This window comes from Triturus cristatus, chromosome 6 (assembly GCF_964204655.1).
Source record: "Triturus cristatus chromosome 6, aTriCri1.1, whole genome shotgun sequence".
Classification (NCBI taxonomy): Eukaryota; Metazoa; Chordata; class Amphibia; order Caudata; family Salamandridae; genus Triturus; species Triturus cristatus.
Genome location: NC_140589.1, coordinates 1,116,222,714 through 1,116,238,036, shown reverse-complemented (window position 1 = coordinate 1,116,238,036; position 15,323 = coordinate 1,116,222,714). Strand labels below are relative to the sequence as shown.

The window sequence follows — 15,323 nt, the reverse complement described above, 5'->3', positions numbered from 1 at the left end:
GGTCCGCCATCTCGGCGGGGCATTCCCCGGTGAAAGGGGCACCGGTGGGCAAACATCCTTTTGTCTGCAAGTTACTGAGAGGGATCCGTTTGTCTCTCCCTCCGGAACCAAAGTATTCTACTCTTTGGGATGTCAATTTGGTATTGAACCTTTTCTTATCGTGGCAGCCGAATAGGTTCGTATCTCGGAAAGGGATTTCTGCAAAGCTGGCGATGTTCTGCTTCATCTCTTGCAGAAGGGTCTCTGACGTACGTGCCAAGAGTTTTTTCCCCTGATGGGGTGACATTCACAGTAAGTAGACGTACCTAGTCAAATACCCTCACAATCTCCTATCCAGCTTTTGCTGATTCCCCCAAACTCTGTGTGGTGAGATGCCTTAAGGCCTATGAGGAGGCAATAGAGGAAGTACGCCCGCCAGGCGAACAACAACTGATCACATTCAGAAAACCGTTAAAAGTGCCCATGATAGCCCGCTGGGTCAGGTGGGTAATGCAGGAAGCGGGCATCGATTCAAAGGCATTAGGGGTACATTCAGTGCATGGAACTATGGATTCAAAACATTCATTTTGGGTGCGCGTTTAGAAGACCTCATGAGAGCAGCAGACTGGTCTTCGGACTCCACAGCAGACGCTTGATTTCTTGTAACTAATGGCAATATCAATTAATTTGAAGAGTTGTGTGTTGCTCAACATCTTTCTTTCTGTAAATTTTTGTGTTGGGTATTTGTGTAGTGTTCTTTTGTTACTGGAACATATTGAATTTATATGGATGCACACTAGATCTACCGCCTATAGGGCAACTATGAATTGTACGTTTGAAAAATAACAGACAAATAACTAAAAAATCCTCTATTTTTGTTTGCCAACTCTGTCCGTTGTGATCATTCTTCGTAGTTATGTCTACGTGACTATGCAAGTACCTAATTAAGTCTGCTGAGTGTTGTTTGATAATTTTGTGACACATTTGACCATAATTTTTTAAAAGAGTACAATATGTTTTCTTGAATTGTTGCCTGTGAGAACCACTGTAGCACATAAGAATTGAATTCTAGCAAGGCTGTGATTTTGCAGCCTTTCTGCAGGTCTACGGACAGGGGCTTGAAGTAGGCGGAAAGCAGTAGCTCCAGTGTATGAATGCTCTGTGAGTCAGTGCAAGCCAAGAAACATACATGTTCATGGGTAGTCACCAAGTCCTCTCCAATCAGTTCTAACATTAGAAAAAATGGAAATTTACTCTTGACAAGTTCTTATCTCAAACCCTCTAATCATGTTTCATGTTGCCCCTAGCGATTGCTCAGATGAAATATTTGTAGCTATCCTACTTAAGAAGCTTTGTTATCTGCGAATTGGTTTAATCTAAACCTCCTCTCAGCAAGGCAGTGGTCGTCCAGGTGCACAGTTTGTTATTACTTGATACTTCATTATGTAGAGTTAAGAGTAGACTAAAGGAGAAGAAATGTCAAAGCATTTGGAGGACTGGATCAACTTTTATTATTAGAAATATAAGATTAATCTGGTCTTTATCTGCCATTCTTTTGAACTATTTATGCTTATTGTTCAAGTTTGTGGGGGGCGTGACTGTTTTTTAGATGAATGTGATGTGTTTTGCTTGGTTTTTCACTTTCATAATAAAACAAAGGCTAGTAACATTGAGCCAGAATTTGATATGGGTTATGGTTAATCATTCTTATTAAATTAATACTACAAAACAGATCGATAAATATAACTCCCACCATACAAAATTAAGTAAGCCTCCGTCTTATCCTTAAACTGTTTTTCATTAAATATGAAAATCCTTGGTGAGTTTTAATGTCATAACATAGTACTTTTTTAGAAAAACAAATAGAAAGTTAAAAGCAAACAAGAGAAGGAAGAAAGAGCAAGATGGGCATATAAAATAATTTAAAAGGGATAGGTAAAGGTAAGAAAGAAACACAGGAGACTTATGGGGAGAAACGTATTATCTTTATCAACGAGAACACCTAATGAGTCCCAATGCCTCCTAGCCCACCTGTGCAGTCCAGGAGGAACAAGTGTAAAATCAAGATACAAAATTTAATTTGTTCTTATAGTCACACCCCAGGATTGTGTTCTCCGTAAACAACCATGCAGCTTCCACCTAAATAAATAAATATGTTTTACCGTCTCTCACCAATCATTGACAGGACAGTGTTTGGGGGATTGTGCTTTCACTTTACACAGTTCTTTTCTGATGTCCTGGAGCGGGAACCTCTATGAATATATACCAGCACATAAATCCAGAAATAGAAGGATTCGCTGACCCTGTGCCTACAGATATTTTTTATAAACTTTATTTTAAATTTAAAACCATGCAGTTTATACAAACACACGCATCATCCAATTCATAGTATATTGGACCTAGCTTAGCATTTAATTTCATTACAGAGTTGACATCATAAAACATGAGCATAGTGCTGGGGCTAGCTAACCCAAACAAAGCTAAGATATTAGCAGGTTGAATAGTCACAGTACGAAAATAGTTTAAAAGTTATTAAGCCCCATAGCGAGGCACTCAAGCCCATTTAATAGCTAGTTGTGAATGTTATTAACCTTCATATAAACAGCAGATCACTAATCAGTAGTGTCAAAATGAGCCTATAGCATAGCGTTAGACCACAATCAAGCTGTCCTGTATCAGCCTGTGTTTGTCGATCCAGATACTCTGCAAAGGGCCCCATATAGTTGTAGGTTTGTTCCGTATAGGTTGCGTATAATAAAGCAATCGGCTGCATCGTTGCAGTATGCTGCATCTTTTATCAACTTGTGAGTTTTGGTGAGGACCCTTAAACCATGCAATTACCACGCTCCACTTTGCCAACAACAATAATATAGCAGTGCACCTCCTGACTGAGAGCAAAATGTGTGAGTGGAAACAAAGGATATGCAGTTCCTAAAGTAGACACAGGGTGTGTTAGATTAACTGGAGGGTACCAAGGTGATGTAAGGGATCTGATGTGAAAGACAGGAGTTAAGTTAACTCCTTATTGGAAAAGAAGACCCTCACACACCCAACAAGCGGGTGTCTTGCTTCATCACCGGGTCTGCTCCTTATCGGGCCGGCTGGTGCAATGCCCGATCAGGCACCCAATGGGGCCTTCCTAGCGGAGATCTTTATTTCCAACGCCGATGAGTGAGGTGTGTGTGGGGGGAGAGAGTTAGTTACAATAGTGAGTGTAGGTGCAAATGAGGTGAGAGTGAGTGTATTAAAACAGGGGTAGGTGATCCACTAAATAATTTTAATAAAGCATGGTCACCATCCTGGTTAAAACAAAAAATATAATCCGCACATTTCTCACCTTTAGTTATGTGAGTGAATGTGCTAGGGGGATCAATAGGTCAACATGTTTCTTGCCTTAGAATATAGTAAATGGCATATCTTCAGGACCGGGAAAATAATGCGGCTACCTACACCTTTTTGGTGGTGCCCACAGTCTCTAAGAGTTAACAATTGTGGACACGCATACAGCACCCTAAAAATGTGTGGTACCGTAGATAAAAGAGCACACCTGCGGAGAGAGAAAAAATAACAACAAGTAAAAGCATAAAAAACAACAACTCAACCGAGATATCCGGTTAATTCCAGACAAAAGGTGGTGTCAAGAAATAAACAACCGTGACATGCATGGATACTGAGCGATGTTTGGAGGACATGTTAAGGGCTAAGGGCAGCACAGACATAATCAATACATTCTGACACTAGTACAAGGAGAACTGGGTTGATAGGACATAAGTCATTTATCGAACTCACCCTCCTGGGCTGTGCTGTATTCAAGGCCGGGGTGAGAAAACACTAAAATTAGTGTCCTACAGTAAAGAAAGCAAAGGAGACTCAGGACAGTCAGAATAAACAAAACGAGTTGAATGCGGTCATGAAGCAGGAGTTGTTTGGCCCCTGAGGGTTATCATGTACCCAGGGAAGCGACACATAAATCAGTCTTTAAAAGGCCCAGGCCCCGTGTAGCTAAAACTTAGCACAGGGGGACCCACGGAGAGATTCAATCGTTCACAAAAATGGTGTGGCAAAGTGGTGTTCTATAACGGAAAACAATCGCCTGGCCGTAGACATAGCGTCCATACTACCATTCTCAATGGGGCAACGTGCAAGAAAATGCAATGAATCGCAGTTTATGGTAAAAGAACTGTGTCAAACACGTATACTCGGCGTTGTTGAAGGAAAAAGTTCGAGGAAAGCAGTACAATGTAACACGCTTATTCGTGGTCGGATATTGGGTCTATTGGTCAACTATCCAAGACACGTACTCAAGCAAAACAGGAACTCGTGGTGGCAGGCGTGTGAAACATAACTAGTGCACTCAGCCTCTCTACTTACGGTTCCGTAGTATCGGAATCACCGTCCGCCTAACGTCTCACCAGCCACTGCAGTCTGGTGTGTGTGTGTCCGGGCCAATCCTGTTTGTAGGCGCACAACGGCGCGGAGGGCGAGTGCGTAGGGGGCGGATACATCCGGACTTTGCAAACGTGCTGACGCGGACAGAGCTAGAACGCTAACCTTAACGAGGGAGATCGGGCAAGGCGCGTTCATAGTTGTCATAGCGACACGTGTGCAAGGGGAAAAGACCTTATAATGCTCGAATCATCGAGCATGGTGCTGGTAAGGTTAAAGGTAACAATGCTTAAAGAGAGACACCTGGGGCATCGAGATGAATTATTTAGAGTCAAGGTAATAACACACTTCCGATTGGCTCGAATGACACCAGAAGATCGAAGTGTTCAAAATGGAACTTACAACCAATGGGTTATAGATGATCGCAGGCAAGGGAAATTATTGAAAACTATTGAAACGGGGTATGTCTGCTAAAGAAATGCTGTGGTGTATAGGATTCAATTATAATGAGATCAAGTCAGCATGGTCCATGGAATATCCTCGTTAAGGCCAGTAGTATCCGCAGCCAATCTTAGGACCCACCGCTGTTCGAGTCTGAAGAGGGTTTTTTGTGACATTTGTGGATGTGCTTCAAGGACAATCCATTGGAATGAACTAGGGGCGTGGTGTTCAAGTTGATAGTGGGATGTCATTTTGGTATTGGTTTTGGCGCATCTAAAGCTACTTTTATGTTCCAACATGCGGGTCTTAACTGCACGGGTGGTCATGCCTATATAGGGTAGACCACAAGGACATGTCATCATATAGATGCAGTTAGATGAGTTACAATTGGTGTGCTTGGAGATGTTCCACGTCAATCCATTAGGGAATGTCAATTCTTTACTAGTGTGTGTCTGGGGACACATTGAACATGACCCACAGGGGTAGTGACCCTTAACTGGAGGTAAATCCCACAGCATTCTTTGTGATCTAATAGTGGGTTTCTTAGGTCTGGTATGAATCAGTAGATCCTTAAGATTGCTAGTACGTTTGAATGCGAATCAAGGGGTCGTCAACTCCAAGTCACCAGTGTTGAGAATCCCCCAGTGTTTTTTTATAATGGATTTGATCCTGTTGGAATCAGGGGTGAAGGTGGTGACACATGTAATGGATTGATCAGGTTCCTTAATGTTGATGTCCAACAAACTCTCTCTGTTGTTGTTCCTTGCTCGTTTGCGAGCCCTCGCCACCACATGTTGAGGATAGTCTCGCTTGATAAGATCATTCATGAGGGTAGCTGACTCTTTCTGATAGTCTGTCACAGAACTACAATTCCTTCTGATGCGCAAGAATTGCCCAAACGGCAAGTTTTCCCTCAGTGACTTAGGATGATAACTACTGAGTAGGAGAAGGCTATTCCTGTCAGTTGGTTTACGGTATAAACTCGTGATGATCTTGTTGCCAACAAGAAAGACACGGAGATCCAAAAAAGGAACTTCTGTGTCAGAGATCGTGTGGGTGAATCTCAGGTAGGGGTTCAAGGTGTTTATCCAAGTGCAAAATTCTGTGCATCTGGTGTAGTCTCCTTTCCAAAGGATAAGGATATCGTCAATGAACCTTTTCCAGAGCAGTACATTCGCTGAGTAGGGATTAGAAGAGTGGTGAATTTCCCTCGCTTCGAAGGCCGACATGTACATACATGCTAGACTCGGCGCGAATGTACTGCCCATGGAAGTACCTTGGATTTGGTGGTATAACTGGGTATTGTACTCAAAAAAGTTCTGTGGAAGAGAGAGTACTCCAAAAAGGGCTGGGCTATGTTCCGACACCCAAAATCGACAGATTCCGTGACACGTGTGAGGTCCAGAATCTATTTCGTAAGATTAGGCTTCAGGCGTTCTTTCAAGATCGCCCCCCGCCTACCAAAGATGATTCAGGGCTACATAGACCATCAACCTTCACACCCACTAGAAGTATGGTCTCCCCGGAAGTACTGACTTTTGAACAGGCAGTCCTTAAGGACCTTAACATGGATACCAACCGCATTCCCTTCAACAATCTGTCCACTAGCGAGTCATTGGCCATAAAAGATCTGGCTAATGACAACACGATTGTAATAAAACAAGCAGACAAAGGCGGGGCCACTGTCATCTTGTCCACTGTTGAATACGACACTGAATGCCGTAGACAACTTAACAACACAAGATACTAAACCCCTATCAAGGAAGACCCTACCCTGCAGTTGACCAGAACTATTTGTTCTATGGTCTCTACAGCAGAGCTAGAAGGCTGGATCTCGAAGAAAGAGGCCATTTTCCTTACAGCTAAAGAACCGGTAATTCCCTTTTTTTACTGTCTCCCTAAAATTCATAAAGGTACTACACCGGTGCCTGGTCGACCCATTGTGTCGGGTATAGGGTCCATCTTGGAACCACTGTCACAGTTTGTTGACCATTTCATTCAACCCCTGGTGACAACTACTCCTTCGTACATCCGCGACACTACTGATGTCCTACGCCTCCTTGAGGGGTTCCAAAACCCACAGGAAATAGACCTACTGTTGACCCGTGATGTTGAGTCGTTATACACCAACATACCCCAACAAGCGACTCTCCAGGTCATCGAGGATGCCCTAATGAGCAGCGAACATACTTCCAGTACACCTGTACCATTCATCATGGAATGTGCGAGTCTGGCTCTTACTCAGAACTTTTTTGAGTACAATACCCAGTTATACCACCAAATCCAAGGTACTTCCATGGGCAGTACATTCGCGCCGAGTCTAGCATGTATGTACATGTCGGCCTTCGAAGCGAGGGAAATTCACCACTCTTCTAATCCCTACTCAGCGAATGTACTGCTCTGGAAAAGGTTCATTGACGATATCCTTATCCTTTGGAAAGGAGACTACACCAGATGCACAGAATTTTGCACTTGGATAAACACCTTGAACCCCTACCTGAGATTCACCCACTCGATCTCTGACACAGAAGTTCCTTTTTTGCATCTCCGTGTCTGTCTTGTTGGCAACAAGAGCATCACGAGTTTATACCGTAAACCAACTGACAGGAATAGCCTTCTCCTATTCAGTAGTTATCATCCTAAGTCACTTAGGGAAAACTTGCCGTTTGGGCAATTCTTGCGCATCAGAAGGAATTGTAGTTCTGTGACAGACTATCAGAAAGAGTCAGCTACCCTCATGAATGATGTTATCAAGCGAGACTATCCTCAACATGTGGTGGCGAGGGCTCGCAAACGAGCAAGGAACAACAACAGAGAGAGTTTGTTGGACATCAACATTAAGGAACCTGATCAATCCATTACATGTGTCACCACCTTCACCCCTGATTCCAACAGGATCAAATCCATTATAAAAAAATACTGGGGGATTCTCAACACTGGTGACTTGGAGTTGACGACCCCTAGATTTGCATTCAAACGTACTAGCAATCTTAAGGATCAACTGATTCATACCAGACCTAAGAAACCCACTATTAGATCACAAAGAATGCTGTGGGATCTACCTCCAGTTAAGGGTCACTACCCCTGTGGGTCATGTTCAATGTGTCCCCAGACACGCACTAGTAAAGAATTGGCATTCCCTAATGGATTGACGTGGAACATCTCCAAGCACACCAATTGTAACTCATCTAACTGCATCTATATGATGACATGTCCTTGTGGTCTACCCTATATAGGCATGACCACCCGTGCAGTTAAGACCCGCATGTTGGAACATAAAAGTAGCTTTAGATGCGCCAAAACCAATACCAAAATGACATCCCACTATCAACTTGAACACCACGCCCCTAGTTCATTCCAATGGATTGTCCTTGAAGCACATCCACAAATGTCACAAAAAACCCTCTTCAGACTCGAACAGCGGTGGGTCCTAAGATTGGCTGCGGATACTACTGGCCTTAACGAGGATATTCCATGGAGCATGCTGACTTGATCTCATTATAATTGAATCCTATACACCACAGCATTTCTTTAGCAGACATACCCCGTTTCAATAGTTTTCAATAATTTCCCTTGCCTGCGATCATCTATAACCCATTGGTTGTAAGTTCCATTTTGAACACTTCGATCTTCTGGTGTCATTCGAGCCAATCGGAAGTGTGTTATTACCTTGACTCTAAATAATTCATCTCGATGCCCCAGGTGTCTCTCTTTAAGCATTGTTACCTTTAACCTTACCAGCACCATGCTCGATGATTCGAGCATTATAAGGTCTTTTCCCCTTGCACACGTGTCGCTATGACAACTATGAACGCGCCTTGCCCGATCTCCCTCGTTAAGGTTAGCGTTCTAGCTCTGTCCGCGTCAGCATGTTTGCAAAGTCCGGATGTATCCGCCCCCTACGCACTCGCCCTCCGCGCAGCTGTGCGCCTACAAACAGGATTGGCCCGGACACACACACACCAGACTGCAGTGGCTGGTGAGACGTTAGGCGGACGGTGCTTCCGATACTACGGAACCGTAAGTAGAGAGGCTGAGTGCACTAGTTATGTTTCACACGCCTGCCACCACGAGTTCCTGTTTTGCTTGAGTACGTGTCTTGGATAGTTGACCAATAGACCCAATATCCGACCACGAATAAGCGTGTTACATTGTACTGCTTTCCTCGAACTTTTTCCTTCAACAATGCCGAGTATACGTGTTTGACACAGTTCTTTTACCATAAACTGCGATTCATTGCATTTTCTTGCACGTTGCCCCATTGAGAATGGTAGTATGGACGCTGTGTCTACGGCCAGGCGATTGTTTTCCGTTATAGAACACCACTTTGCCACACCATTTTTGTGAACGATTGAATCTCTCCGTGGGTCCCCCTGTGCTAAGTTTTAGCTACACGGGGCCTGGGCCTTTTAAAGACTGATTTATGTGTCGCTTCCCTGGGTACATGATAACCCTCAGGGGCCAAACAACTCCTGCTTCGTGACCGCATTCAACTTGTTTTGTTTATTCTGACTGTCCTGAGTCTCCTTTGCTTTCTTTACTGTAGGACACTAATTTTAGTGTTTTCTCACCCCGGCCTTGAATACAGCACAGCCCAGGAGGGTGAGTTCGATAAATGACTTATGTCCTATCAACCCAGTTCTCCTTGAACTGGTGTCAGAATGTATTGATTATGTCTGTGCTGCCCTTAGCCCTTAACATGTCCTCCAAACATCGCTCAGTATCCATGCATGTCACGGTTGTTTATTTCTTGACACCACCTTTTGTCTGGAATTAACCTGATATCTCGGTTGAGTTGTTGTTTTTTATGCTTTTACTTGTTGTTATTTTTTCTCTCTCCGCAGGTGTGCTCTTTTATCTACGGTACCACACATTTTTAGGGTGCTGTATGCGTGTCCACAATTGTTAACTCTTAGAGACTGTGGGCACCACCAAAAGGGTGTAGGTAGCCGCATTATTTTCCCGGTCCTGAAGAATTGCCATTTACTATATTCTAAGGCAAGAAACATGTTGACCTATTGATCCCCCTAGCACATTCACTCACATAACTAAAGGTGAGAAATGTGCAGATTATATTTTTTGTTTTAACCAGGATGGTGACCATGCTTTATTAAAATTATTTAGTGGATCACCTACCCCTGTTTTAATACACTCACTCTCACCTCATTTGCACCTACACTCACTATTGTATCCAACTCTCTCCCCCCACACACACCTCACTCATCGGCGTTGGAAATAAAGATCTCCGCTAGGAAGGCCCCATTGGGTGCCTGATCGGGCATTGCACCTGCCGGCCCGATAAGGAGCAAAGACCCGGTGATGAAGCAAGACACCCGCTTGTTGGGTGTGTGAGGGTCTTCTTTTCCAATAAGGAGTTAACTTAACTCCTGTCTTTCACATCAGATCCCTTACATCACCTTGGTACCCTCCAGTTAATCTAACACACCCTGCGTCTACTTTAGGAACTGCATATCCTTTGTTTCCACTCATTGATGGGCATGTATGCTGGACCTGTGATAATAATAAGACTGATTGTTATTATTTAAAAGCCCTCCTTTCCCTCCATTTGTTTGATAGCAAAATGTGTGAGACATACCCCAAAAGTACAGTCAATTAAGCTAACTCCCATGGGGAGCCTATGATATCCTCCAGCATCGTTTTAACCCTGCGCCAAAAGGCAGCTCTGGCAGGGCACTCTAGACCAGGTGCTTAAAGCCCGCCTCATCTGAAGTGCACTGATGTATCAGGTATGTAGCTTTCTTACCAGCACCTCAATCCGTGGGCCTAAATACAATCATTTTACATTATAGAAGCAAAAACACATGTTGCTCGTAGAAACCCGAGGGTTTGAAAGAGGCGAAATCATTCTACATCATTTAGATGCACTTGAGAACCCGGCATTAACTCAAGGGAATTTTGAAGGGTTTTTTACTGTCTGACAAGTTCCTTGTAAAACTTGAAGGCGGTTGGCTGGTTTTGTGAAGAAGACTTTTCGTCCTTCCAAAAATACACAGAGTTTGGCGGGATATAGTATGAAGTAGGACAGGCCCACACCACGTGGGGCTCGTCTAGCTTTGGAAAATAAGCACCTGGCCTCCTGGATCGCTGCTGTAAAATCTGGAAAGAAAGAGATCCTAGCTTCCTGATATGTAATAGTGGTACACTCTCTACCTAGTTTTAGGACAAGATCTCTGTCTCTAAAGTTCAAGAATGTGGTAATAGTCGGGCACACTGAGGCAGCTGACAGTCGTCTCAGGGCTAGGGATCTATGCCCTCTTTTAACAAGCAAACACTGCAGTCTGCTAAAAATATGCACCAGCAAGGATTCCACAAAAACTTTAGGTATTCTCATTAATCTCCAAAATACGAATATTATTGCACCTTGATCGCGCACCTTCCAATCCTCACTTTTGGCCTTGTAAGTTTCCACTGATCTTGTCAGTCGAGTGAGTAGGTTATTAGAAGAATTCACTCCATCTTCAGGATCCGATGTATGCTGTCAGCCCCATCTAGAATTTTGGCCTGTCTGTTGATGTGCTCCTTCATCTGGTCAATCTCTAACGTCATTGTGTCATTTTTTTTAAACTATTGATTTTGGGGTTATTTTTCATGTCTATCAGGGTATTTTTCATGTCATTCATTGACGTACATGGATCCGATTACAATTTTTCTCCACTGGCTGAGCCCATGACTTTCCACCACCCCCGGATGATTTCCTGCCTTGAAAGGTCTGCCCGCAACCCACGCGCCCTCACCCAGCACCCAAAGCCCACAGCCAAAGCCTGCTGCAAAGAAGCAGGCACTGCTCCAGGGGAAGGTCACTACTCCAACTAACACACATCCTCAGTGCGACTCGCTGCTTCAGCCCATCTTGATAAGCCAGCCTCACAGCCAATGTGCTGTGGGATTTTCAGGCACATGGCACTTAACATAGGATCAGAGAGTGCATGTATGGGTTTCTATGGGTCGATATCTCCTCATATTGCCGATATCTGCTGAATTTTCTGGCACCGAACAAGATCTGAAGGCATAGGCGACCATCTTCTCAAGTGGTCAGCCATGTTCCTGTCTATACAAACTGCTCCAATATCAGAGCCTTTTAGATAATAGAGTGCCGCAAGTCGCATATTTGCTTCTCAGCTGCCAGGAACCGGTAGTCCATAGTGGGAATCATGAGGCTGGTACCCCTCCTGCCACCTTCCTAGTCATAAGGAAAACCTAACCTCTGCCCACAAGATGCTGTTCTGCACAGTTGAAGAAACACTACTTTTTACCTCATCCAAAAATTAGGAGTGGCGATTCAGTGCAGCCTTTCCCCCGCACAGGCTTAAGTTGTTGTCAGAAATGTTGTGTCCTCAAGCACAGCTCCAATACCATTATGCTTGTCATTGAGTTTCCAGTGAGTTTTGTTGGATGTACAGATACATCACTTTGGAGCAGGTAGCAGACAAACACCTCCAACTGACTAGCCTACATTTTAACTTGCATGTCTCACTTTTCTGTGTATAGCAATATGTGCCAAACCTTTTTACGACCTAACACATAACCATAACAGATTGCAACAGTAGCCCTTCTCCTCAATTCATATTATTGGCAAGGATAAACAGATGTTCACAGTGATCAACGTATGCATTACTTGTAACTGACACTGCAGCAGCCTGCTGTGCTCATGTAATTTAAAATGTATTGCGCTATCAGTGACATCATGGAAGATGTCATTTGTGACGCTACGAGCATTAAATAGTGGCAATGTAAAATTGCCCCTGGTACAATGCAATCGCTCAGTTGAAGGCTTACTGATACACAAAATAGCCCAAAACTTGAGGTGAGCGAAAAATAATTGTGTGTGGAGCCAAAACCCACTCTGTGTGTTTTTTAAATAATTGTTAACAATAGTTCTTGCGGACAGCTGTACTGTCCAAACAGATGTAAAAAAGGGGTATATGAAAGTTTATAATTAAGACTAAGTAATGTTTCTTTTTGTTTCGTTTTTTAATTTTCTTTCATAAAAAACACATTGGCTCATTAGTCCCCCGCACAGAACGGGAAGGCTTATGTGAAAGATGTGCACATGCAAAATGCAGTCACTCAGCGAGAGGAGCCACTGGCTGAAGTGGGTGGGCTGAACCATTGACCCATACTGCATACTGTGGTTATCGAAATCTAAATGTTAATGATAGAATTAAAAATGGATAAAGAAAGCTTACCAGAAACCTCAACGTAGATGTATGTATTTTTTATTTATGATCCTTTTATTATTTGGTTAACAGTTTTAACTGTTTCTAAGCCAGACCATACAGTATTAGAAAACTTTCCCTCTTTTGCTGCTTTGAGAGTGAGTGAGCTGGATGCCGATAGAGGGCAATAATGAGACTATAAAAGAACAATTGTAAAATTCAAATCATATGCTGCCTTACAGGCGTTTTTCTTGATTTTGCCTTTCCTTTACACTCAGCCCATTAACTCGATGTCTAAATGTATTGTATTCAAGTCGTTTCCGTGTATAGCTTGGTACACTGCCGGTAACCATGCACTCCTAGTTTGTATGTTACTCTGTAAAGCTCATTGCAGCATCTTCATGCAAAGTATGTGCTATATGAGACGCTCCAATACAATGAATGTCCATGGGCAGGAACACAACCCTGTACAAGTAATTTAGCACCCTTTGAGAAGTTGGAGTGTGAGTTTCTTTTTGTTTCTTTTTATTCTGCCTTTGCGCAGCTTGACACCTTCCTTCCCTCACTGGGTTCCTCAGATACTTCCATTCGTGATGAGCCAGGAGTAGATTGGAGTTTAAGTGCATTGGAGTAGGAATTAATGTGTAGTCTGGTTACAGGACCCTTTGTTTCTAGCCTCATTGTTTCCAAACCCCCAGCCTGCACGAAATGTACATTTGCAAATATCACTAGCAAGCCAGCATCTCAGTAAGAAAGAGACCCTTTAGCAACGCTGATGAAAAGCAACAAAGAAACTCAACAGAAACGATCCGATAATTGTGTGAGAAGATCAACAAAGAACACAGAGGAGTAATCCGTGGCCGAGTCAAAGACAGTCTAAAAATAGGTGGACAGCAACATCTAGCCTGTGTATCATGTTAAATTATGTTTTAGCGAAGGAACATCCGACTTTCTAAACAGTCTTGCTGTACTGAAGCAGTAATTTGTTTCAAGCACTGCTTGACTTTATGCACACAGCTACTAACATGCTGGTACCAGTGACGTTGTTGAGTGTTGTAGAGCAAGGGCAATGTGTCTAGGCCGATTTCAGTGGAAGAGACAGCGGTGTTCTTTGGCGGGAGATTGGCTGTTTATAGAAATAGATTGCTTACAAGGGGAACAACTTTCATCTTTTGAAAGAAATACATGGCTTTAAAATTAATGGAAGATAATTTGTTTTGAATATTACAGTTTTTACCTGATCTAGCTGGATTTAAATCTTGTGGTTCTGAAGTGGATTTCAAAATGGACATTAAACCCGACTCGGAAATCTGTGAGGAAGGAGAAAGCAGCACTGAGTTAATCCCAGGTACGTTATTTAAGTTGTCTCATAACTGGGTTGATGATTGAATACTGAGTCTTAGCTCAACAATTTATCACATTAAAGCTACTCCTGGGCTTTAATGTGATTGGCTTTCGTTAATGTGATACCACTTTTGAGAGAGCATGTGAGGGGTCATGGGGGACCATGTAGCATGGGGGACCTTGTAGCTTAGCAGCATTCACTAGAAGCACACATTATCTCGGCTCCTTTATTGACCCATTAAACACCTGAATGGATTTTGCTTAAATGGAAACTAATGTTATACAAAATGTACAGCTGCATGGCCTACCGGCCCCTGCTTTTTTGGCAGCTGGTTAGTAATTGGGCGACACCAGGAACAAATGTAAACAAGCATTGAAAATGCAATAGGTCTCGCCCTGGTTTAAGTTAAAGCAATTCTGTTTGTAATTAGGTGGCTTTTTAGCTTTGCTTTTATTAGTGTTTCTCAAACTTTCATGTACATAACATACATATGTATGCGTATATGTATATGTATGCATGCATTTATATTTGTATTTATATGGATATGCATATATATGTTTATGTATGTATATATATACACATACATACTCTACAGGCGAATGGGAAAACCCGCTGCCTCCAAACCAAAGGGCGCGTCGAAGCAATGACCTCCCAATCACGGTCATCAACATCCACCAAACTTTTACCAACAAAAGTGATCGACGCCGTGTCTGTGCGCAAAATTAAAGTTTTAATGCCAGCTGAAAATGCTAGACGCGTTTCGCCTGTCCTGCATATGCATATATATACACATATATGTGTGTGTGTGCATATGTGTGCACGTAGAGAGTAGTAGAGAGAGGCAGAGAGAGGTAGCGCAAGAGGTAGAGAGTAGAGTGAGTAGTAGAGAGTGGGTAGTAGAGAGTGAATAGTAGAGAGTAGTAGAGAGTGATTAGTAGAGAGTAGCAGACAGTAGTAGAGAGTGAATAGTAGAGTATTAGAGAGTGAGTAGTAGA

At 43.0% G+C, this 15,323-nt stretch overlaps 1 protein-coding gene across 1 annotated transcript in view; it reads left to right on the top strand.

The window, feature by feature from the left end:
- The window catches only part of LOC146821049 (uncharacterized), a 160,266-nt gene that overhangs the window by 43,488 nt on the left and 101,455 nt on the right, over nucleotides 1–15,323 (top strand). Inside the window, exon 2 of the mRNA XM_085611983.1 lies at nucleotides 14,214–14,331. Within this exon, the coding sequence (XP_085468109.1) occupies nucleotides 14,214–14,331 (118 nt within the window). The remainder of the gene's footprint in view (nucleotides 1–14,213; nucleotides 14,332–15,323) is intronic.